The sequence below is a fragment of the Pyrus communis genome, chromosome 5, assembly GCF_041283825.1.
Source record: "Pyrus communis isolate YQ-2024b chromosome 5, ASM4128382v1, whole genome shotgun sequence".
Taxonomy (NCBI): Eukaryota; Viridiplantae; Streptophyta; class Magnoliopsida; order Rosales; family Rosaceae; genus Pyrus; species Pyrus communis.
Genome location: NC_142569.1, coordinates 3627109 through 3650623, shown reverse-complemented (window position 1 = coordinate 3650623; position 23515 = coordinate 3627109). Strand labels below are relative to the sequence as shown.

Here is a 23515-nt window from a genome sequence, read left to right as displayed (position 1 = left end):
ATGGATTTTTATATCGGATAACTAAATTTGACAAGGAGTATTTCTAAAGGGAGAGGTCTCGATTTGCTAGTTAAAATAACAGATGGTGATCGTTCTGCGTATCCTACCCTCATAGCTAATTACAAATCACACTTTCTCAGTAACATTCAGTATAAACCAATGGTCCAGCATTTTGGTTAATTTGGTTATAAATTAGCTTATCAACTTGTCTGCTGTTTTTGTTTTTGGAGGAGAGATTCTTGAATACAGCATCCCCTCTTACGGACGAATTCTTGTGTATGACCAGCCATTTGACATTCCTCGTACGGATTGCCCTAAGTGCTAAAATTACAAAAGATTTTGATTTTGTATTATGGCACAAACAATTGTGATTCTTCCCTTAGACGCAATATTTCTCTTCTTGTAGGGTTCTTTTTTTAGTTCAAGTCATGGAAAAATTCTAGAGTACAAGTGAGAATACATCCTTATATTAATATCTCTTAGCACATGACTGAAAATTCTAACATGATAGTACTTTAAATGTGGTTCCACAGTATTTAAATTGAAAGAAAAAACAAGAACCTATATAATTAGTCCATACCTTGCCCTTAAAATATGCAAATGAATATCCAAATTTTGCCCTTTTGTTGCTACAAGTTTAAACTATATTCATTCATCAATCTGGCGACATGATTGCAGCATTTCATCTACACACTTTTCAGAACATCCTGCACTGCACTCAGTCTTCAGTTGTTCACCAGATGACCAGACTAGTAATACTCTCTCTCTCTCTCTCTCTCTCTCTCTCTACCAATTGATCTCAAATTCGAAACAAATACGACATACAAAGCTTGTTAAAGAAGAAAAGGACTGAAAAGCTTTAGAAATAAAGATGAAAATGCATTGAAGACACAAATTAAGCACAAGTTTTAGATAAAAATAAGCACTTCCCTCGTATCTAAGAAACGACTTCAGGTGCTACTACTAGCGGCGGTTGCTGTTGCAGTTCGGTTCCTTGCCAAGTCCATACTATATCCTTAAGAGAGGGCTTCAAGCCATGGTCACAGAACTCCATGTATTCCAATGTGTCCCCAGCCGTTTTCTTCATCTCCACGACATAAAATGAAGGTGTGACCTCAAAAATCTCAGCATCGATGCTTAGCTGCCCTTTCCTTCCTTCCTTGCTACCCTGTAGTTTAAGGGTTCCGTCTTTTTTCAGGCATTTGAACTTCTCCGTCTGTGCTATGGCTTCAAATTTTGAAACAATTGTCGCGGCTGGTTGTGTGCTCATGAATCGCTCCTGCGGTCTGTGATTCATATCATTCTCAAACAAACCGGATAGGTCAAAACCTGGCGAGAGAGATATGATGTCGAACGCATTGAAACATGTTGGCCTCATAGGGCTTGTTCCTGCTCCGCTAGAATTCTTGTTGGAACTTTCTTCAGCTGAATGATTTGTTGATGCAAAAGCCTCATGGACATCACGGATTGAGGTGTTTGGATCACACGGAGGGGCTAAATATGCTTCGATTTGTTTAAACCCCTTCTTGAACCAACTATTCTCCATGATCTTGTCAACACTTATTCTTGAGCTTGGATTAGGATCGAGAATCCTCGAAAGAAGCTTACGTACCTCTGGGGGAAACCACTGAGGGCTCTTGAAGTCTCCTCTGCTGATTTTCCTATACATTTCCATTAGATTGGTGTCATGGAATGGCAGGAAGGCGGCCAGCAGAACAAAGAGGACAACCCCACAAGACCATGTATCCGCCTTTGCACCATCATAACCTTTCTTGTTTATTACCTCTGGTGCTACATACGCTGGCGTGCCACACGTGGTGTGGAGGAGGCCATCTTGTCCCCTAGACTCCCACAATGCGCTTAATCCAAAATCCGAAACTTTGAGGTTTCCATTCTCGTCCACCAAGAGATTCTCTGGCTTGATGTCGCGGTGATAGACCCCTCGACTGTGGCAGTAATCGACAGCCCCAATCAGTTGCTGAAAGTATTTTCTCGCCACGTCTTCCTTAAGCTTCCCTTTGGCAACCTTGTTGAAAAGCTCCCCGCCTCTCACGTACTCCATGGCAAAATAAATCTTGGTCTTGCTGGCCATAACCTCAAAGAGCTGAACCACATTCGGGTGCCTCACAAGGCGCATCACGGAGATTTCCCTCTTGATCTGATCAATCAATCCGACCTTCTGCACCTTCTCCTTGTCGATTATCTTAATTGCAACGCTCTGGCCGGACTTCAGGTTCCGTGCATGGTAAACCTTGGCAAATGTCCCTTTTCCAAGCAACCGTCCCACCTCGTACTTGCGCATCAATATGTTTCCTTTTTTCACCTCCATAGTTTTTTCTTCGGGTTTTTTGAAAACCACGACTCAAAATTCACCACACAAACAGCTGATGGTGAAAAATGAGACAAGATCAGTAATATATGTACATGCAATCACTATTCACTCCTTTACTTCAGTAGGGTTATACATACATGCTCATATTCAAACAATTTTTCGCTCTGCCGGCCTAACGATCGATGAAAATGTATTACGAAAATAAGGGGAAAGTAAGGACCGGATCAAGGGACACAAGGAATTTCAACTCACGCATGCCAAAAGGCAGGATGAGGAAAATCCCTCGTGGAATGCAATCAGAGCACAAGGAGTTCAACTCATGCCAAAAGGCTGCACCCAGAAGACAACCTTTGTGCAAGGACAGAGTGCTCTACGAAAATCCCTGTAATTATGCTCTCAAAAACAAGGTCTCTTAATAGAGAGACACCCTCCAATTCCAATATTCTTCAGTTTTTGCAAAAATAGTAAATAAGTTTGGTTGCTCTCTATCCCCCGTGCTCAAGGACTGGACCACATTTAGGCCTCTATGTATAGTAATAGACCGTTGGAGAAATTACTATCATAAGAAAACGATTATCCAGCAACAAATTACTATAAATAAATAATATCCAGGAATTTTACTCTCCTTGCATTTACAGTTTTGGAAAAAACATTTATCATTCTACAATATGATAAATGATCCAAATTGACATATTGTAGTCTATACTACTGGTTGAGATTAAAACTCCACAAAATAGCATTCTTACTTTTGCCAATTAATCTCCTAAAAATTTAAAAGATAATGCTGGTATGATTGCTCTAATTTGTCGACATACAGATTAACAGAAGCATGTTCAATCAGGGTAGTGCATGAACAATATTGGACCACAATGGCAAGCAGGATGTCCACGTGGGTGCCATGTGTGAATCTTGTGTGTGGCCCACATAGCTTACTACTGACCACAAAGCTGATACGGTGCAGGAAGAATTAAGAGAGCCTGGCCTATGGAGATATGGTGGTTGTAAGAGATGGTAAAAGTACGTAGGTCCACAAATACAATGGTGCCAAATGAAGTGAGTTCAATCAGTGGCCTGACCAGGAGGAACAAGATTTCACCAAATCTCAACCCCAAAGTCCATTTTGGAATGACAAGTGGTTCCCATTTTTTTTTTATTTTTTTTTTTATCATTTTATAGTATCTAATTAAACACACTTTAATTTAATAACAAGCATTACAATCTAGTGATATTTTTTTTTTTCAAATTGTAAGTAGGAGATTATGTTTAACTCATACTTATGACGATAATTATTTGTTATTTGTGTTGAATTTGAGACCTAGTTATAAGTTTAGATGCTTAAATGTTGATCTAGAGATTAGGGTGTGACTAAAAGATATCACGTCAGTCAATAATAATATAATGTTAATTTGATGATCAAGTTAGGTCTAATGTGAAAAAGGCTGAGAAAAAAGTTTTGGGTTTGTCAAAGGTTGGGTTGCTTGGTACATTTAGAAAAGGAGAGGCTGCAGAAGCAAAGCAGAAAAATAAAACGCTCAAGAAGCAAGAAGATCAAAACCGAAACGCCATGGCCTCCCTAGTCGACAACACATCCCGAATTACCTGACCTTGTCATTCACCAAACCCTCCAACTCCTTTCCACTAGACTTGCGGTACGGGCCACCATTCTTTCCAAATAATTGCAGCTTGTATGGTCTTTGGGTCCCCGTGTTAAATTTAAACGAGGGAGAGCTGAACAGCCACATAATGTTGGCAAGCTTCAACACAGTAAGTTGTTCTTTGACATCCTGAAAAGGTGTTTGAAGCACCGTGAGAGACAGATATGTTCTCATTACCAAGTCTCAAGCGTCTTATGAAGGTATCCGAGTATCGTCCAGCACTGTCAAAGATGGGATTGATCATGGATTCCTAGCGTTGAATGGCACCAAAGTCTATCAGTTGCAGAGACCTGGGAAACAGAAAAATTGAGCTTATAATGAAAGGGAGAGCTGAAAACGCAACCTGGTTTTTTCTATTCTGCACTTCTCGGTTTTTTCTTTGTTAGAGTTTAGGAGTTTTTCTATTTAAACACCACAATCCATCTAAATTCACCCCAATACTTAAGTTTAGATACTTTTTAAGTTTTTAATCGAGTGAGGGAAAAAAAAAAAAAACAAAGACATTGATACGTAAAACTTAATATACTTCTATTTACACCCAACAAACCCTAATCTTTTCTCAGAACAAAAAAGAACTTGTATAGTTTTTCTTCTTCCCCCTAACAAAGAACACGATTAAAGGTACGAAACATATCTCTCTTTTCTCCGATTTAATAAATAATATAAATGCTGTTTTATTGTTAAAATCGCTACGCTTTCAACAATACAAGGCCGAACGAAAAGGATTTGTCCGGCAGGAAAAGATTGAATGCGTAGGTCTTAAAATTAAGGGAAAATTAGAATCCCCTGCATTTTTTTAATACGTTTCAGATCAAACATTGGTTCCTTTCTAAGATTTGATTAAGAGATTTTGACCAATTGCCACATCAACGTTTTTCTATTTTTTAAATTACTTATAATTTGTTTAAAGGCATCTTCACTTTACCTTGTAACTAATTGCCTACAATTTAGGAAAATTTTTTTTGCCCGGTCCTTTAAACTCCTACGTTTTATTGACTCTTGCTATAAAAAAATATAATTAATATAATTAATTTAAACTTTTACATTGTTAACGACTCTTTCTATAAAAAAAAAAATTAATTAAAGTAATTCCTCATTATTAGGACAAAACGTAATAAAAATTATGTTTTGAAAACAAACGTACCAAAAAAATTCAAATGTAACGAAAACTAAATGTACCAAAAATTCAAATGTACCGAGAAAGCAAATGTACCAAAAATTCAAATATACCAAGAAACCAAATGGACCAAAAATTCAAATGTAACAAGTAACTAAATGTACCATTATAATCAAACGTACCGATATAAACCAAACGTACCTAACAACAAGTTTTGCTACATTCTATTTAATTTACTAAAATAAATATTTTAATAAAAAATTAAAAAAAAATCTTAAATCGAGTTGCATAAAAATAGGAGGAAAAAAAGGGAATTCTAACGTGAATAGACTTCTAATGAAATAAAATTAAGCAACAAAATTGTAGGGAAAATATTTAATCAAATTTGCAAAAGGAATAGATGTTTAGTTTATGACATTTAAAAACGAGGCGTCTATATCAAAACGTCCCTAAAATTAAAAGAAGGATCAATTCAATCTTAGACATGTCACATCCTGACCCGGGCGGGACCACTTCCCGGGCCCGCTCCACCACCGTAGCACGATATTGTCCGCTTTGGGCTTACCATTCCCTCACGGTTTTGTTTTTGGGAACTCACGAGCAACTTCCCAGTGGGTCACCCATCATGGGATTGCTCTAGCCCCATTCTCGCTTAACTTCGGAGTTCCCATGGAACCCGAAGCCAGTGAGCTCCCAAAAGGCCTCGTGCTAGGTAAGGATGGGAATATACATTTAAGGATCACTCCCCTGGGCGATGTGGGATGTCACAATCCACCCCCCTTAGGGGCCCGACGTCCTCGTCGGCACACACGTGGCCAGGGTTAGGTTCTGATACCAATTTGTCACATCCCGACCCGGGCGGGACCACTTCCCGGGCCCGCTCCACCACCGTAGCACGATATTGTCCGCTTTGGGCTTACCATTCCCTCACGGTTTTGTTTTTGGGAACTCACAAGCAACTTCCCAGTGGGTCACCCATCATGGGATTGCTCTAGCCCCCTTCTCGCTTAACTTCGGAGTTCCCATGGAACCCGAAGCCAGTGAGCTCCCAAAAGGCCTCGTGCTAGGTAGAGATGGGAATATACATTTAAGGATCACTCCCCTGGGCGATGTGGGATGTCACAAGACATCTATCTAGAAGAGAAGTATTATTTGACTAAAAAAGCTGTTTAGCGATTAGGTTTGTCCTTCACAGCCAAAACTTCTACAACCAAACCAACTAAGCTTTTGTTTGATATAAATTCAAGGTATTTTTAGCGACATCCTCACGGACATGCTCACTTGATCGCCATCTTTTTTGCGCGACTAATGATATGGTCCTCTGTTAGTGAATGGTGGCAGGTGTCAAGGTTGTGTTCATCGAAAGATTTTTTTAGTGTAATCGGAATATGAGATGGTATACCACATGTTATTATATAAAAGGAGAAATTAGGTTCATATCCTTCATTTTGCTACTTCTTTGATTAAAACCTTATTCATTTTCATTTTTTGATCAAGGTCCTTGATATTAATAGCATCATTAATTATTTCAACAATTAAATATTTTTTATTTCAAAATATATTCATTTAATGTTAAAAATGTTACAATTAGTATATTTATATTTATGGTTAAATTTTTTATCATATATTTGTAGTTTTAGTTTGTACCCATTTTTAATTTGCAACCCTTTTTTAATTTGTACCAATTTTCTTTTTAGTTTTAATTTGTACCTATATATTAATTTCTTTTTGTGCCCATATTTTATAAAGTTTTATTTGTATTTGTACCCATGCTAATTATATGTACCATTCATGTAATTTTTTTCAAAATTTTAATCTTAAAATGTACTCATTCTAAAATATACCAATTTGTTATATGTAAAATGTACCCTTATATATATAATCTATTCAATTTTTTTCCGAATCCATTTTTAAACTTATATGGGTATATTCTTTTTTTATTTTTTATTTGAGAATATATCCATGTTAAGTTTAATCGAAGAAATTTACTAATTTTATTAAGCTTAATATTTTTTTATTTTATTTTATTTTATTTTTTTATTTGTGATTTTGAAGAATGTACCCATGTTTTGATACAATAATTTTGTTATTAATTTTGATGAATGTACCAATGTTTATATATATAGACACACAAACACACACACACACACAATAGTATATTTATATTTTAATATTTTTAATCTCACAAATTATGGTTTTTTATTTAAAATCTCATTAATATAAACAACTATAAATTTTAATTTTTAATTTAAAAAATATAGTAACGTACATATAAATAAATTATCACATTAATTTCAAGGACTTGGATCAAAAATGAAAATCAACAAGGTTTCAGTCAAAGAATATTCATAGTTAGGGACCGCATCCAAAGTCTCCCTTATATAAATGATAGAATATATGTGCTAAAAAGTTAATAAAGTTAATAACTTGTATAAAAACACGTGGTGTACCACTTGTATTCCGATCACAATAAAAAATTTATCATGTTCATCTAGCAAGAGATTCGTCTGTTTGCAAATAAATGGGTTGATGGTGTGCTTAAAAGCAATTTAGTAACAAACGTGGTGTTTAAGAGAAATTAAAATGTTAAAATGTTACACATAGGCCTAATTGAGAATGCTAGTTACTACCATTTCTTAGTCGTACCCCTCTCAATGCAAAATATAAGATTTTTTTTTTTTTAATACAACAATATTCTATCATAATAAAAAAAATATCATATTAAGCCACAAATAAAACATCTATAATAATTATCCAATCCGCCATTCAAAGACATTCCACTGGCAAATACTTGCATTAAATGCTAGTGACTTCTCATTCCAAAAAATTTTATTTAGAGCATAGGATATTAAAGGACAACAACCCAAGAGTATACCTGGAACATATTATATAGACACTACAACCCCAAGTGGCGAAGAGCCAACAACGAAGTGCCAACCTTCCTTTGGAGATGAGCTTTGGAAAAGATCAAAAGTAACTTCTATCCTTTCAGCGACGACCCTTCCATCCAACACCGACGAATTACTAAATCCGACTTCCACCCCTGCTCGTCGGGTTGTTCTTGCAGTCAAGCGTGTCTTGCACTCGATGGCCAACTTGCCCTTTCACAATTATGTTTCTAAAACATTTAAGCATTAATCTTTAAAGATACACTTTCAAATTTGCAATGCATTAATCAACCAACAACAAATCAAAACCAACATATAATTTCTACCAGAAGTTTAACAGTTACAATATTGTCAGTAAAACACTATTATGCATACTGATTAATCATCCATATTTTCCCTCCCATGCGATTGGTCTCTCTTCCTACCCCACTTATGCACACACAGATGAAGCTTCTTACTCGTCACCAAGAAATCAATAGCCTGAACAGGTGTCAATATTTTAACAAGCTCCTTAAGCGTGTTCAGCCTCAACTGATCAGCCTTCTCCATAACCCTAACCATGGCTATGCCATGCTCATCTAGGGCCTCCTCCACTTCCCTATTCATCTCCCCAGTTTCACTCATCCCTTTCGCAATCATTACAATCGGCTGGTCCGCTATCTCCTCCTGCAGAGCCGCCAGCTCCGCCGTCAGCGTCTCCTCCACCCTACTAATAGTCTTGCTTTGTAAACTGTTGACCAGCACAAGCTGCGTGTACGTCAGAAGCTCGCCAAGGTCGCTCTCTCTCGTGCCTTGCAGAAACTCATCGAGCCTTGAGTCCATTTTCGACCCACCGAGCACATAAACAAGCCGGAAAAACAAAGAGGGTCGGCAGCCGGCGATCCAAAGGAGGGAGTTTTCCCATGAAGTGCACCAAGTAGAAGCAAAAAATGCAGAAGCATCTCTGCGGGCGAGTTGTTTTCTTTTGTCTATGTATTCTTGGAAGTGATCGATGCCCTTTTGAGCTAGATGCTTTAATTTGTCTTTGTTTTGGGGGTCTAAGGTCAAGGCCTGGAGAAGCTCCGAGAGGTCTTTCTCTTGGATTTCCATCCACTCTTTAAAGCAACTTTTGGATTTCTCCTTATCTCCACTTGCCATTTGAGTTCGAGCTGAGAATATTAGACTGTTTTTTTCTGCTTCTCTTTCAAGTTTTATATTACAATGTGTGATAATTGCTTCAAAATAAGGTAGCGAATTTTTGAAGCGGTGTGGAAATGTTTGTTTATGTGGAGGACACGTAGTAGGTGATGACAACTGTCTTCTTTTTCGTGTCAAATTTGCCCTGGTTCTGCTTTCTTTGCTGGAACTGTTGGAAGCAACTGCATGGACTTAAATTTTCATGATTTTTCTACTAAGTCCAGAGTGAAGGTTCTCCAATACGGCCACATAGTTTGAATGTGTACTGGTCTGGCATTCTACCTCACCAGAAATGATGGTCTTAAATATTTCTGATATAATCAAAGATATTTCTCAATATATTAGAAAACTAGGGTTGCTGATAGTTGAATTGAGTGAAACAACATCTATACTGCACTTTAAAAAAAGCGAAATAGGGGATTCTTAAAGTGTGACTCTCTAAGGACTCTATAGACTCGCAGTCATCTTATGTTTTTTGCACAATATTTTATAATATTAGCACGAAAATTAATATTAAACTGTGAGGTGACAGAAAGAGTCTCATTTTTAAAAGTGTTTCCTTAGCATTTTAGAATGGAGATATTTCTAAAATATTGATAACTTGGTAAAATTTCGATGCTTAAGCGCAATATCTGACACATTTTGAGGATTTCAAGATGGGTAATGCTATAGAGATTAATTTTTAATTAAATTTTGTAACCATATGACGTGGTTGCTGATGATTGAATTATTAAGTGTTGATTAATGTATTTTGAAAATCATATAATGTAATGGTTGATGATTAAATTATTATATAATTGTTTATTAATGTGCTTATTTCTAGGGGTGGAAAAAATTCCCAAAAATCCCGAACCGAACCGAAAAAATCCCAATCCCAAACCAAAAATTTCCCAAACCGAAATTCCCGAAATTTTCGGGATGATATCTCGAACCGATCCCAAAATTTCGGTATGGGATTCGGGATTGGCTTCTCAATATTTCGGGAATCCCATACCAAACCGAAAATATATAATGTTAATTATTATATATATATTTATACATATATATATATATTATTCTTTTATAATTGATGCTAGTGGTTTCTAATTCATGCTCTGCAACCTGGAATGCCCTACACCTTGCATATTTTTCATGTTCTGTTTGATATTCATGTGGATTTTATTATTGTTGCTGCCATGGCTGATGATTTCAGAAGACTTGATTCTTTTGTCTCTCAACAGATTGCAAAAAGGGTTTAATTAATTTGAATTTTGACTATGATAAAAACAGTCAAACATGCCAGTGTTCAATTAAATGGTAGTGTGAATGAAATGAAATTCCTAGTTCATGAATGTGTTCTTGAATTATATATTTGAAGAACAATTCATAATTTCATATTTCAAATTGGGATTCCCGATTTGTCCCAAAATCCCGAAAATATTTCGGGATTCCCGAAATTTGGGATTCCCGAAAATTTGGTTTGGGATTGGTCTTCAAATTCCCGTCCCAAAAAATTTTGGTTTGGGATTCGGGATACTAGTTTCGGTATGGTATCCCATACCGAACCACCCCTACTTATTTCATATTACATCATATGATTTACAATTTGACCTAAAATTTTGGTTACTGAGAATTACTTCCTTATAAACTATATGAAACCTCGATATCTTGAGATATATTTTATGCTATGAGAAAAAATAGAGACATGATAGTTGCAACAATTGTTTTTGCTGTCTTTTAACTTTAAATTGTACTTATTATCAAATAGGCAGTGGACACACACCTTTTACCTCTTACATATCCTTATTAATTTTTGTCCATTCATCTTCTTTCAATTCATTCAATTTGACGATCGAAAATCAAGAGGAGTGTGTGAGAGATAAAAATAAGTGTGTGGATAACACCACCCATCAAATGTTGACTAGAAGTTCTAGGGAATGGTAGGAACCTCATGATCAAAATCACACTCAAGTTCACTGAAATATCTTGAAAGAGTAATGATAGGTTGACCAAATTTTTAGATCAAATTTACAAACTATATAATGTATCATTAATAAAAAATAAACACGTAAATAATTATCTAATTATCAACAACCATATCATATGATTAAAAAACAAAATGGCAATTTGGCACAAAAGTAATCTTAGGTGGCCACCTATCATAAAAAAAGCTAAAGTGACAAAGTGAAAAAATGGTCGTGACACAATTTTAACGGAAACTTAAATGGTATTGACAAGTAGTATTGCGGCACAAAAAATTAGTTCTTGTAGTAAATTGTGACACAAGAAAAAAAATATATTAAAACAGATAGTCAAGTATCAAAACAGTATAGTTTAGCATATGATATTTTACGGTAGAAAGTAATTATTTTTATGTATTATGGTGTACGTTCAATCTTCTCTGATTTTCCTTTATTTTAACAATTAATGGTCTAACTTCCTTCAATCCTCCAACTAAACCTTGTAACCATGTTGAGTAGCCCACAACACCATCTTTGCTCGCCATCAATGAGGGAGGAGGGGATCTGCAAGAAAATATTCCGACGCTCAAGTCAGTATTTGTTTAGAATGCTTAAAAAAAATATAGAACGATCTTATACCTCTCTTCTTTTTTTTTCCATCTTTTTCTCATGTTGGTGGAGTTGTTGGACTTTTATAGCCATTCAAGTCTTGGGTTCCAAGTCCCACTTCTCATATATTTCTCCATGTTCCATGTTCATGGATGTATTTGATCATGCTTCTTTACTTTAGCCCCATTCTCCATGTTTAGCATGCTAGTGGCTTGTTTAGTGGAGAAGTAATTTTTGGCTCCCATATATATATATATATAATAATGTTCATGTGAATATTGCTAAAATATTTTGGTATCAGTGCTTCTCAATTTTGTTTTCCCAAGACTCAATTTATGAAAATATACACAAATGAAACTCACCAAGGCGTCAATAAGGAAGGCACGAAATATAATTTATATACGACTTCTAATCAATTTAGCAACCTCTCAATTCTATATGCAGTTAAAAATGTTTAACCAGACTATTGCATGAATTACCAATTCGTTGCATGTATTTTTTTTTCTTTTAATTTCTTTAAAATATGTATATCATACTCATGATACACAAAAAATAATGAAAAATCTTTGTTTAATGTAAGAGACAACATTCATATAAACATCCATATCCCAAACTACTCCAAAGAAAATATAAGAGACGATTGAAATGGGAGCCGTCCGTGGTAACCCCTGACCGTACAGAGTGTACAATAACTATGAAAACTATGACAAAAGGGGTCAAACCAGGGCGGGCATAATGTCGGACCTGTCTTTTGAACCAAAGCTTTAGTCACGCTCCACGTTTTAGCCCAGATTGACTCCCGCGCTGCCACGTTTTCTCAACACAAACTCTCTCACCAGGTGGTGGCTCTGCAGGTCTCTTGGCCACCCCCGAAAAAATTTTTAGTGTGCTCGAAACACGAAATAATAGTTCTTTTTTTAAATACTCTTCACTAATATAGCATTCTATATTTTAAACACATTAAAAAATACCTCTACAAATATTTCATCCCATTCAACCCGAACAAAAAACTGAAAGGGCAAACACTCATTACCCTCTCTCTCTCTCTCTCTCTCTCTCTAACACTTGCAAGGCGTCATATAAACCCACCAGTGCCTGATTGCTGCTTGTAAGCCATGCACCCGCCACGCACTTCCCAATCTCTCCACCACCCTCTCACCGTGGCCCCTCCTCCTCTCTCCATCTGGTCACCCCACCATCCCAATTCCGCCTATATATAAACACACAGAAACACAGTGAAGCAACAGCAAGAACAAGCTCTCATAATCTCTCTGTGGCATCTCCCCAAACAACTCTTGTGCAATCTTCTGTATCTATCTGGTCTGTGTGTATTCATGAGATCCCAGGTGGAGCAGAGGTTCTCTGAGTTTTTCGAGAGGTGGGTTTTTCAGCTCGAGCAGCTCCAGCAGCAACTTCTCAAGTTGTCGGAGGAGACGCGGCAGAACGAGGCGGAGCTTCGGGCTTTGGTGTCGAAAGCCACCAACCTTCACAAGGAGTATTACACCGTGAAGTGGGCTGCTGCTCGGGATGACGTCCTGGCCTTCTTCTGCCCTGTTTGGTCAAGCCCTTTGGAGAATGCGTATTCCTGGGTCACGGGGTGGAAGCCATCAATGCTGTTCCAGCTCGTCGAGTCGCTGAAGAAGACGAGACTGGTTTCCATGTCGGAGGAGCAGGTGAGGAAGGTTGAGCAGCTGAGGCAGAAGATGAGGTACGAGGAGGATAAGGTGGAGAGGGAAATGGAGAGGCAGCAGGTGGCGATGGCGGACAGGAGGATGGTGGAATTGGCCCGGCTGGCGACCCGGGCGAGGAACGGGGAAGCGGCGGCGGAGCTGGAAGGGCTGGTGAATGTGGCGGTGAAGGTGATGCTGAGTGGGTTGGAGGGGGTGATGAAGGCGGCGGATTGTGTGAGGCTCAAGACATTGAAGGGGTTGTTGGATTTGCTGAGTCCATTGCAGAGTGTGGAGTTCTTGGCTGCTACTTGCATGGTGCAGATTAAGTTGAGGGAATGGGGACGAAGAAATGTGACCAAAATCAAATGTTCTCCTTAACCAAAACACCTAAACCTAATTAGCTAGTCTTTTTATTTTTATTTTATTTTATTTTTTTCCTTATGAATTAGAAAAGTATGGTCCTGATTTTATTTTTTTACTAGATCAATAGGTTTACGGTGAGAGGAATCGGTAAGAATCAAATCTGCATTAAGCTATATAACATGATTGCATTTCGCCATAAGTATATGATCCATATTGGCTTTTGACCCAATTTAAATCATTTTTCAATGTCAAAATTAAATTTTAGAAAACGTCACAAATTCGAATCATTTTTTAATTTATCATTAGAGGTCTCAAACTCGAATTTCAACGCTCGCGGAAGAGTTTCCAAACTCCGCGTTTGAAGTAGTAGGGGGCACGGTCTGGATTAGACAGGTTTTATAGTAAAATGATTGAGAAAACCCGGCCAAACCAAGCTAGTTTTGGATGGTTTGGTTAGGTGTTTTCTTCCTATCCAAAACCAAACCAAAATCCACCGGTTTGATCGGGTTTAGCTGCACCAGAAGATCCACAAATCAGGACTCATGCGTCCGAGTTTGAAACTACTCCCTTCTCAAGATCCATGCGTCCAGATTTAAAACCACTCCCTTCTCTAAATTAGTATAATAGTTTCGAATCTTTACCCACCTTTATTAATAATAAAATAAAATAGAATTTCACAAATCCGCAATAGAAGGTTCATAAACTTATAATTTATGGATTTTACATCTCCACACTTTGATCACAAGAATATATATAACATACAATATTAATCTCTTTGTATATAAAATGAAGTTAGGGCAACCCAGTAAAAGAATACCACTTTTTTTTGTTATATAAACACCAAAGAATAAGAATTAAATGAATCACAAGGACACATGAACAACCAAGAAAATCAAAAGGGCAAAATGGGGATTTTATCTTAATACAAAGGCTATGGCTATATGCATGGGAAGGAGCAGCAGAGTTAAAAGCTATTCTTCTTCTTCTTCACCATTTTTTTATACAAGGGGAGAGGCTTTAAGACTTTTGGCTTACAACACAAGAAACAGAGACGAGAGTCAGAAGGAGAGAGATTTCCGGTTTATGTTGCCTCGACCGATAAGATCTCGAGTTCCGCCCACCAGAGGGGAGAGAGTCTGGGGACTGCTTGGTTGGGAGTGATGGGGATCACTTCCCTCAGTTTGTTAGTCACATCCTTCATTGTTGGTCTCTGCCTTGGATCTTCTTGGATGCAATCTTTGATGACCTCGCACAGGACATCCAGCTCTTCGTTTTTGAACGACTTGAGGGTTGGATCCACCATGTCGCTTCGATTCTCATTCAGATATGCAGAGGCCTGGCAAGTTGACAACAAAGCCGAATTAGCATTGGGATTTGGATTCACGAAACCTAATCAGATTGGTTAGGAACTTACCCAGTATAGAAGGGACCCATGTTCTTCTGAGTTTTGGAGCTTCCCGGTGATGATTTCAAGCAGCATTACTCCGAAACTGTAGACATTTGTTTCTGGATCAGCAAGGGGTGGCAATACCGAATGCTCCTTATCATCATCGCCGGAATTCTTAGGCTTTCGTATTGATTCTGCCCAGAAACAGATCTCCGCAATCTGTGTGTGCGAGAGAAAGAGAGTTATGAGTAAAGGTCATAAAATTCATATTGAACAAAGGCAATCAGAGGGTGAGAAGGGAAGGGGGTACCTTAGCAGCGTAATCATCAGTCAAAAAGATAGAAGCCGAGGTCAGGTTAGGATGTGACACAGGAGGATTTAGCTCATGGTGCATGTACTGTAGACAATAAGCAGTTCCCATAACGATCCTAATCCTCGAATTCCAATCCAGATGTTCCATTTCTTCAACTGGAAAACAGAGAAGATTAAGAAGTGTTAAACCCTCAACATCTTACTCAGCTAGTGATCGAACAAAGAAGCTTACTATGCAGATGCTCAAAGAGATTTCCATTTGGAGCATACTCAAACACCATCATCCTAGTAAAGGGTTCATCCTCCTCACAGTAGCCAATAAGATTGACAAAGTTCTTATGATTCACGCGTGACAGTACGTCAATCTACAGCAGGTGCAAAACGACATAAATTGATTAAGGTCATACCACTGCATCGGATGCTGTATTTTGCAACAGAAATAACATACCTTTTTTCGGTAACAATTCTCTGCAAGCTTGGACCAGTCTTTCAAAGACGATATTGTAGTTGATGCAACAGCAATCTCAACTCCACTGGACAATGTTCCCTTGTACACAATGCAACCTTCAAGTGTGCTAATAATGTTACTGAAATCTTCACATGCGGTTTCCAGTTCTGATCGGTTCAACTTGGGAACTCCTGCAACTCATAAAAAACGTAATTCAATTTTCATTTTTACATATCGACCATCTTAATACATGAAGCTTTCAATGTCTATATCGAAATTAGAAGGCATGTCAATATTCACACAATAAAATCACCTGATATAAATGCTTTCTGCAACTGCCCACTCAATCCAGTCTTCCAGGGACCTACAGTTTTAGCCACTTGGCTTCGACACATGAAGACCATGGCCATAAGAACAAGGAGCAAGATAAGCACACTGAAACCAATAATGAGATACTTCCACATATTGCCATTTGATTTTTGGGAAGATTGTCCGTCATGTTTTGAAGCCTCGTGAGGTTCAGGCGAAGGCTGCGGTGCAGGTGCAGGCGGAGGAGAATTTTTCTTTTTATCTTTTGGCACGGCTGGGAAAGCACCACTACTTCGGGTAGTTGGAAGAGCAATGACCTGTCCAGTTGGATCCGTATCAGTAACGGGTACAGCTGGTAGGTTACTGGCCTGTGCAAGTAGTCTACGGCGAGCAAAGGCCATGTGTGACTCAAAAAAACCTGCTTAATGCAAGACACAACATCAATGTATTTTTCAGGATGATGTATTGCAATACTACATGTGTAAACGCCTTCTTACTTACTAGATAAACTATCACAGCAATTATCTCCATCATTTGGCAGAGGATCCTTTCTGTAACTGAACCTTGAAATAAAAGCAAACATTTTTCAACAAATTGAACATGATGGAAACAAACCAAACATAACTTAGGATGCCATACAATGAAAGTTGGTTCCTTACCGAGGCAGTGACAAGTAGTTGAGATAGTTCTTAAAAGCTCCTTTAAGAAATAATACCAAGGATTCCACAGTATTCACATGTTCTAAATTGCTCTGCCAGATGCTGCCCAAGAAATGCACGAAAATTACGAACACGATAGTTATGAGAATACGAAATGCTTCTATACCAACAAATTAATACTCCAATACAAACATAACAATTACATTATCTATCACATAAATTTGAGAAGGCAATGCTAGTTCATTCTGAAAGTAGTTGGAGCATAAAAAATGGTACCGTGAGACTAAAATCAGATCAATTCTGTTAGCTGATAAATCGAGGTGTGAACATATGTACTTCCTATCAACTCATGTTACAAAGTCTAGCATGTAGTAGTTCCGATAGCTCGAATTAAAAACAACTGAAAGCCTGAAAAACGTAAGATTTTTTTGTCATTCAAGGTCCTAAAGATAAAACTATAGAAGTCCCAGATTCTCTTTTTATTAACTATCTGTCTGAAACAAGATTTACACTACGCATTCCTGGGTACACTAAATGATGCTACAGTTAATACGACTAGATATTTGCATCGTAGACATCAACTGTAAATTATGAAATTGAAAATAAAATTAAAAGGAAAGAAGGAAGTCATCAACAATGAAATAAATTTCTTCTTGTGAACTAAGTCATCCTACTGTGTATTTGTGAGACTCACGGGAGTGATTTGTATGTGTAAACAGTATTATACCAATGGCCAAACTTTCTGTTCACACAGCCAAATCCAGTGGTTTCACTAGATGAAAGGTAATCATCAAATTGCAATTCGCAGAGTGTGCTGAGACGAGTGAGCTCTAGAGGAATGGTGCCTTCGAATCTATTGTCACAAAGCATCCTGCGCTTCAAAATGAGTTAGTCCAGGGACTCGAAAGTTATAGAATGAAATAGAGATCAAACATGCAGCAGCTAACTCACAAGCATTTCAGTGACAGCATACTGCCTAACTCAACTGGAATCATCCCATTCAAGTTATTGTTCCTCAAATCCAGCAGCTCCAACCTTGTGAGCCCCCCAATCTCTTTAGGAATTACACCAGATAAACGATTCTTGTATAACACACTGTTATTCAGAGGAAGCAAAAAACTCCATAAGGTCACAAAAGAACTAAATTTCCACAAGACCGTGGTTTTATTGTCTATCGTTTGTTCAAATCCATATAATAAGAATTCCCATTTAAACTCTTATATGCTTAGAGATTCAATCAAGGTCCACAATGTCAATGAAGACCTACCATCACAAAACTAATTAGGCCAAGCCAAAGAAAGCTTGATAAGTCCCTAAGACCATCTCCAATGGCAACCTAAAACCTAAAAATATTTAGCCCACAAAATTTAGGTTTTGTGATAAGAAGGGTACAGTATCATGCATTCTTAACATGCTAAATTGATTTATGATTAATAAATTTGAGATTTTGTGATAGTTTTGTACAGTCTCTGGTCAGATTGGGGGTTGAAAAATGAATTCACACGGAGATGAAGATGAGCTATGAAAACGAGCAATCTTTTTCAATGGAGATGCATAAACCCTGATTATGCTTAATTCTATATGTAGTTTCATTCTACGGTACCAAGTTTTAAATGTTTAAGAAACGACATTTGGGTGCCCCAAACAGTTCGTTAAATACCAAAATCTCAACATCCAAAAAACTAAACTTTAGCCACAAAGACTCGGTGACGATGAGAGTCCTTACAGAGATCTTAAGTGATTAAGTTTCCAAAGTTCAGGTACCAATGTCCCTTCCAGAGAAAAATCCGTCAGATTCCTACAATAAATCAATTAAAAGGCATCAAAACATCAAACCAGTTAACTGCAGTAATTGATAAACAATAGATTGGTACCTTCAAAAATGAGATTTATCCCCGAAAACAAAAAGCAATCTCTAGTAATTATCTAACTGGGGAATTTAGAAGAAATTCAGAAGGGACTTACAGCATATGCACTTTACCGTCCACACAATGAACACCATTCCACGGGCAAGGATCGCCATCGTTAGGACTCCAATTCTCCAAAGCACCAAAAGGATCGAACTTGATATTTTCACGGAATGACAACAGAATCAATCCTGCATTTCCACACCAATTGCAAAAAAATGCAATCCAATTTTCAAAATTACAAATGCCATTCATTCCATAACATCAAAAACTAAAGGAAAACAAGAATGTACCTTCATCATTGAGACACCAACAGCCCCGAAACCTCAAAACAAAAATCAAAACCAGGAGAGATAGCAACGGGAACCCGAGAGGGTTCCATCTATCCCCCATTGCCTGACGAACGAAAAGCTGCAGCAGCAGTATTGGTGGTAGTAACTATATCTGCCGACAGCCACGAAGCTAAGCAAATTACTATACAAAATCGCCAGGTTTTTTTATACGAGCAACCCCTTCCACCATGCTCAAAACCCCAAAAATCCAAATTTCAATCCTTCTTTTTTTCCCCCTCTCACAGCAAACAAAACAAACAAAAACAAAACCAAAATTCTAACTATATGCAACCAGAAAATACTAGGCTACAAAAAACGCACACCCACCACCGTATCAGGGTCCCTCATGATAATTTGACTCTTTTAATTGGAGGTTAGAACACCCTTTTGATCAATGCACTCAAAACCCCAGCTGCTTCTGCAGATTACAACCTTCTTCTCATTGAGCTGAGCTGAAAAATTCAACAAAATCCACAGAAATTAACATGAATTAACAAATAATCCCCTGAAATCTATAAATTGCAGGGGAATGCCGTTGTGGGCAAGCAATGCATCAGAAAAGCAAAACCCAGAAAGAATAAAGCAGAAAAAGAGAGAAAGTGAGAGACTTTACCAAAAAGAAGAGGGGCAAAAGGGGTATTGGAGAGTTGGGTTTTCTTGTTACTCCTTGGAAAGCCAGAAGTAAAGGGAGGTGGATGGGTGGGGGGAGATTTGAGACTCAAAACTTGAAAAGGCAGCACAGAAAAAAACACACCAGAAGTTAATTAATTATTTGATTTTTTTTCACTTTTTGACTGAACAGAAAAGGCTTGAAAGAATTGAAAGTTTTTTTTTTTTTATATTACTGCCCATTTCAGGATGATCTCAGAGGACCCTCCCTTGGACCATCTTTTGGGTCTCTCTTCTCAGAACCAGAGGAGCTTTCTTCTCCCTTCCCAATTGTGTCTTCTTTTTTTTTTCTCTCTTTCTTTCCCAGTTTTTCTCTTTCTCTCTCTAGACTCTCTCTCTCTCTAACCCCCCACCACCAGCCAGCCACCCCCCTTCAAAGCTGTTTTTCTGTTTTCCCTTTTTTTTTTTTTTTTTTTTTTTTTTTTTTTTTTACACTTCAAAGCTTTGGTGGGGGTATGACGGTGGGTTCCAGTGAATGTTTTTTTTTCGAATTTTTTCAAAATTATTATTTTTACCGCTTATTTGTATTTTTATTATACAATCTCTTAATAAAGATAAGGCCAAATAAAACATGTGAGTCTCGTTTATAATCTCTTAAAAATAATAATCCACATGCAATATAAGATAACATTTTTATTGTAGTCTTCCGAATATTACCATTTTTTCGCATGTTCTCTTTTTGTCTCCGTTTTTTGGATGGTGTTTGTGAGAGAGTGTTAATTAAAAGGGTGGGCCGCACATTAGGATTACAGTGGGTGGTTAATGATGCTTTGTTCGGGTAAGTGTTTGGCGGGGAAATCGAAACTGTGGTGAACCGGCGGCACGCGAGACACAGAACCGGGAAACAGAAGCCGATAGGGGTATTTTGGGTATTTCAGGGGATTGATTGGTGGTGAGGGCCCCCACTTCCGGTGTACTCGGACGCGGTTCTCTCTTTTCTTTTAAGCGGTTGAACGGGCCCACCTTTATAGCGTGCTTGCCTCTCTGCCTTTGTTCTTATTTAGTATTCGAGAAAATTAGATTACAAAATCCTTTAATCAGATATTATGTTTTCCACTGGCCAATCAATTTTGGCCACGTAGTCAGTTAGCATGTGGGGTGATAAATAATGGACTACCACCACCATTTCCCTTCCCAATATCTGTTTTTCATAGTGTACTATTTAAGAATCCACCAAACAAATTCAATCCATTTGAGAAGATGTCACATATTTGGGATTTGGATTCCATTCGCATCCAAATTTGGAAATCTTAGGAATTCTCACATCTTAGACATTTATCATGTATAGTGTGATAACAAATTATTTGACTTTTTTTATTTAAAACTAAACATAAATAATATCGGACAAAAACTAGCTGCACGATGTACAATAAATGACTAAGATATAGGGATCCCTAGGATCCCTACAAAGTGGATCTGGAGATGATCCTCTTCCACATATTTGTCCTATAATGTTTTGTTGAACTTAAAAACTATTTAGCCTACGTGGTGTGCAGACTGAGTAACTAGTGACTACGTCTTTCTGGTGAATGCGAGTGCTAATTCGCCACTGAGCTCGATTGGCGAGTAAGATGGATTTGGTGAGGGTGTCGAATGCGCTTCTGACTCCTGTATTTGAGCAATCACGGCCGAGGAAGTAACATGTCTCAACCTTTAAGTTTTAGAGCTGAAGGTACTCCTCGGTGACCTGATTCTACATCTATAGTGCTGTTAATCCAAACTGAATATGTCGTCGATTGCCAACACAATATTGTTAATCCAAACTGAAGATGTATTGACGAAGTTAAAGTTAATGGTTTCTCGTAGAGCGAGATTGTGCAAGGCGTTTGTGTGTGCTGAATTGAAGGTCCTTTCTTTGTTACAGAATCACTTCTATTTATAGGAGTGAATTCCATGCGGATCACTCACACTAAAGTAGAGTCCTATTTGACTTATGCTTCCTCGGTATCTTTCTGGATATTCTCAACATTATCTCATCACTAGCCAAAACTAATCTACACACAATTTCGCCCACTCCAACTACAACTAGGATTCTGAACCCAATTCTTCTTCAACATTTGATTCAATCCTAATCTGATCAGCAACAAGCCTTGATTCTTGGAATATGACGAATCTTATCAAAATTCATCCTAATCCTTGATAATTTTACATTCATTTAAACACGGCCGAATCATTCTTCAACTCGACCCCTTAAGAGTCATTCTCCTCTTAGAACTCGGCCGTCATACTATGGGCTAGACTTGATCTGATTTGAAGGATTAAGATTTGGGCCGAGAATCCCCAACTCGTATCAAACTTATAACTTCATTCGGCTCATACCTAATATTTTAAGCCCAAACACGTTTGTACCAATTTTGAATTTTGATAGAGTGAACAATTGAGAGCAAGTTATCTTTCCTAATATTAGATATAAGTAAACACATGTATAATTCAAAATTGTTACGAATGAGTTACTTATTGTGCGTTGTAATTTTTTTTTTTAACAAACGATATTATCTACATTAAAGGGGTGTGAGAGTGGGCTAAGCCTCGTAATAGGTTAGGAATAAAGTGGTTCAAATTCGTTTTTGATGAGAATCAAACCTCTTACTTACTAATGAAAAAGAATACCACTAAACTGCAATATCATTGTGCGTTGTTTTTTCAATACAAATGATAGCAACGAAAAGATAATCAAATTAGGACCTTGAGTGCATTGGTCAATGAATATGTTGCACTTAAGTGTGCATTTTGAAACCCTAAACCATTGGCTAATTTACCAACGGATTCAGTGCTTTATGAATTAACAACAAAATAATACCAAACAAAACATTTTACATGGATAGTGCAGTTTTTTCTTCCTTTTAAATCCCTCATTCTCCTAACGACCTCACCAAATTGTTAAATTGGTGCTAACGTGGGTACTCACAATAACTTTAAGAGGAAACTGCCATATAATAAGAGGGAGAAAGATTTTACTCGAAAAAAAAACAGAAATAAATCTTCTTTTTTTTAATTTTTTTTATTTTCAAACAGAAATAAATCTTTTATTAAAGTCATCTCATAATCATTTATGACCTCTCAATCCAAACATTCTATTGCATATTGCGTTTTACCGTAGCGGCAAAAATTAATTATGTTTATGTATTCTAGTGTGGGTTCGATTTTCATTGAATTTCTTCTCTCTAACAATTAACAATTTAACTCACTAACGCTATCAGTTGTAAAAAAATCCAAACGTACTATTAGTTTAAGATGACGTTCAACATATTAAAAGGTTGGATTTTTTGAACTAGGTAGGGTGAGGTAGTTTCTGATCTTTGCATGTACGTTGCAATCATTGTTACTAATAAGAGTATAGTTCAAATTTAGGTCATCGTGAGTCATAATTTGTTCGTTTGTTGGCCACCCAAACATGAAAATTAACCTCAATCCACAACAATACAATCCTCCATTAAGCTGACGTTGTCTATCCTTTTATTTGGTGAATCTTTTTATAGCCTTGAGATTACAATCATAAATTTGGTGGTGGAAAAAAGAATGTTGTAGCCTAGTGATAGAGAATGTTTATCGTCATTCTTAAAATTCGAATTTTCCTCTTTGAATTAGGATGGTGTGAGATAAGAGAATTTTTAATGTGTTCGAGATACGGGCATATGCATTATATATCATGATAATTGTTAATAACACATACGATGCCATATCATCATGTGTTAATTAAATAAGAGTAATGCTAAGTACACTAATTTTTTGGGACCAAATT

At 37.3% G+C, this 23515-nt stretch overlaps 4 protein-coding genes across 14 annotated transcripts; 1 reads left to right on the top strand and 3 right to left on the bottom strand.

The window, feature by feature from the left end:
* Window positions 1-621: 621 nt before the first annotated feature.
* Window positions 622-2810, bottom strand: LOC137725229 (CBL-interacting protein kinase 5-like). Its single transcript, XM_068463849.2, has one exon. It carries the CDS (start codon window positions 2327-2329, stop codon window positions 938-940), a length of 1392 nt encoding a protein of 463 aa, XP_068319950.2. The 5' UTR covers window positions 2330-2810; the 3' UTR covers window positions 622-937.
* Window positions 2811-8370: 5560 nt separating this feature from the next.
* Window positions 8371-12900, bottom strand: LOC148696574 (protein DOG1-like 3). The gene is made up of 2 exons (XM_088693249.1): window positions 12807-12900; window positions 8371-9164 (listed from the first exon to the last, which is right to left on the bottom strand). Exons 1-2 carry the CDS (start codon window positions 12898-12900, stop codon window positions 8371-8373), a joined length of 888 nt encoding a protein of 295 aa, XP_088549375.1.
* LOC137723174 (transcription factor-like protein) lies at window positions 12804-13864 on the top strand. The gene has a single exon (XM_068462350.2). It carries the CDS (start codon window positions 13052-13054, stop codon window positions 13763-13765), a length of 714 nt encoding a protein of 237 aa, XP_068318451.2. The 5' UTR covers window positions 12804-13051; the 3' UTR covers window positions 13766-13864.
* A 692-nt stretch (window positions 13865-14556) lies between these two features.
* LOC137726091 (protein MALE DISCOVERER 1) lies at window positions 14557-20271 on the bottom strand. 11 transcript variants are annotated; one of them, XM_088693810.1, is made up of 15 exons: window positions 19718-20271; window positions 19432-19556; window positions 19066-19216; window positions 18831-18963; window positions 18592-18663; window positions 17817-17960; window positions 17593-17736; window positions 16866-16967; window positions 16708-16769; window positions 16211-16624; window positions 15898-16088; window positions 15682-15814; window positions 15448-15605; window positions 15165-15356; window positions 14557-15086 (listed from the first exon to the last, which is right to left on the bottom strand). In XM_088693810.1, the coding sequence occupies exons 3-15, from the start codon at window positions 19163-19165 to the stop codon at window positions 14832-14834; spliced, it is 2100 nt and encodes a 699-aa protein (XP_088549936.1). In that variant the 5' UTR covers window positions 19166-19216; window positions 19432-19556; window positions 19718-20271; the 3' UTR covers window positions 14557-14831. The 11 variants fall into 11 exon arrangements, with proteins under 11 accessions (XP_088549936.1, XP_088549932.1, XP_088549934.1 ...); XM_088693806.1 differs by having other exon boundaries at window positions 17560-17736; window positions 19718-20138; XM_088693808.1 differs by having other exon boundaries at window positions 16708-16763; window positions 17560-17736; window positions 19718-20138.
* Between the last annotated feature and the right edge of the window lie 3244 nt (window positions 20272-23515).

Bases quoted from the DNA above. Each gene is read 5' to 3' on its own strand.
- LOC148696574 (XM_088693249.1), bottom strand. From the start codon at position 12,900: ATGGAGAGAGGAGGAGGGGCCACGGTGAGAGGGTGGTGGAGAGATTGG. The intron at 9,165-12,806 runs GTGGGTTTATAT...AAAGAGAAGCAG, and splicing joins CAAGCAGCAATCAGGCACTG to AAAAAAACAGTCTAATATTC.
- LOC137723174 (XM_068462350.2), top strand. From the start codon at position 13,052: ATGAGATCCCAGGTGGAGCAGAGGTTCTCTGAGTTTTTCGAGAGGTGG.
- LOC137726091 (XM_088693806.1), bottom strand. From the start codon at position 19,165: ATGGGGGATAGATGGAACCCTCTCGGGTTCCCGTTGCTATCTCTCCTG. The intron at 16,770-16,865 runs GTAAGGAACCAA...TTTTATTTCAAG, and splicing joins AACTACTTGTCACTGCCTCG to GTTCAGTTACAGAAAGGATC. The intron at 16,089-16,210 runs GTGATTTTATTG...TATGAGTTGCAG, and splicing joins GCAGAAAGCATTTATATCAG to GAGTTCCCAAGTTGAACCGA.
- LOC137725229 (XM_068463849.2), bottom strand. From the start codon at position 2,329: ATGGAGGTGAAAAAAGGAAACATATTGATGCGCAAGTACGAGGTGGGA.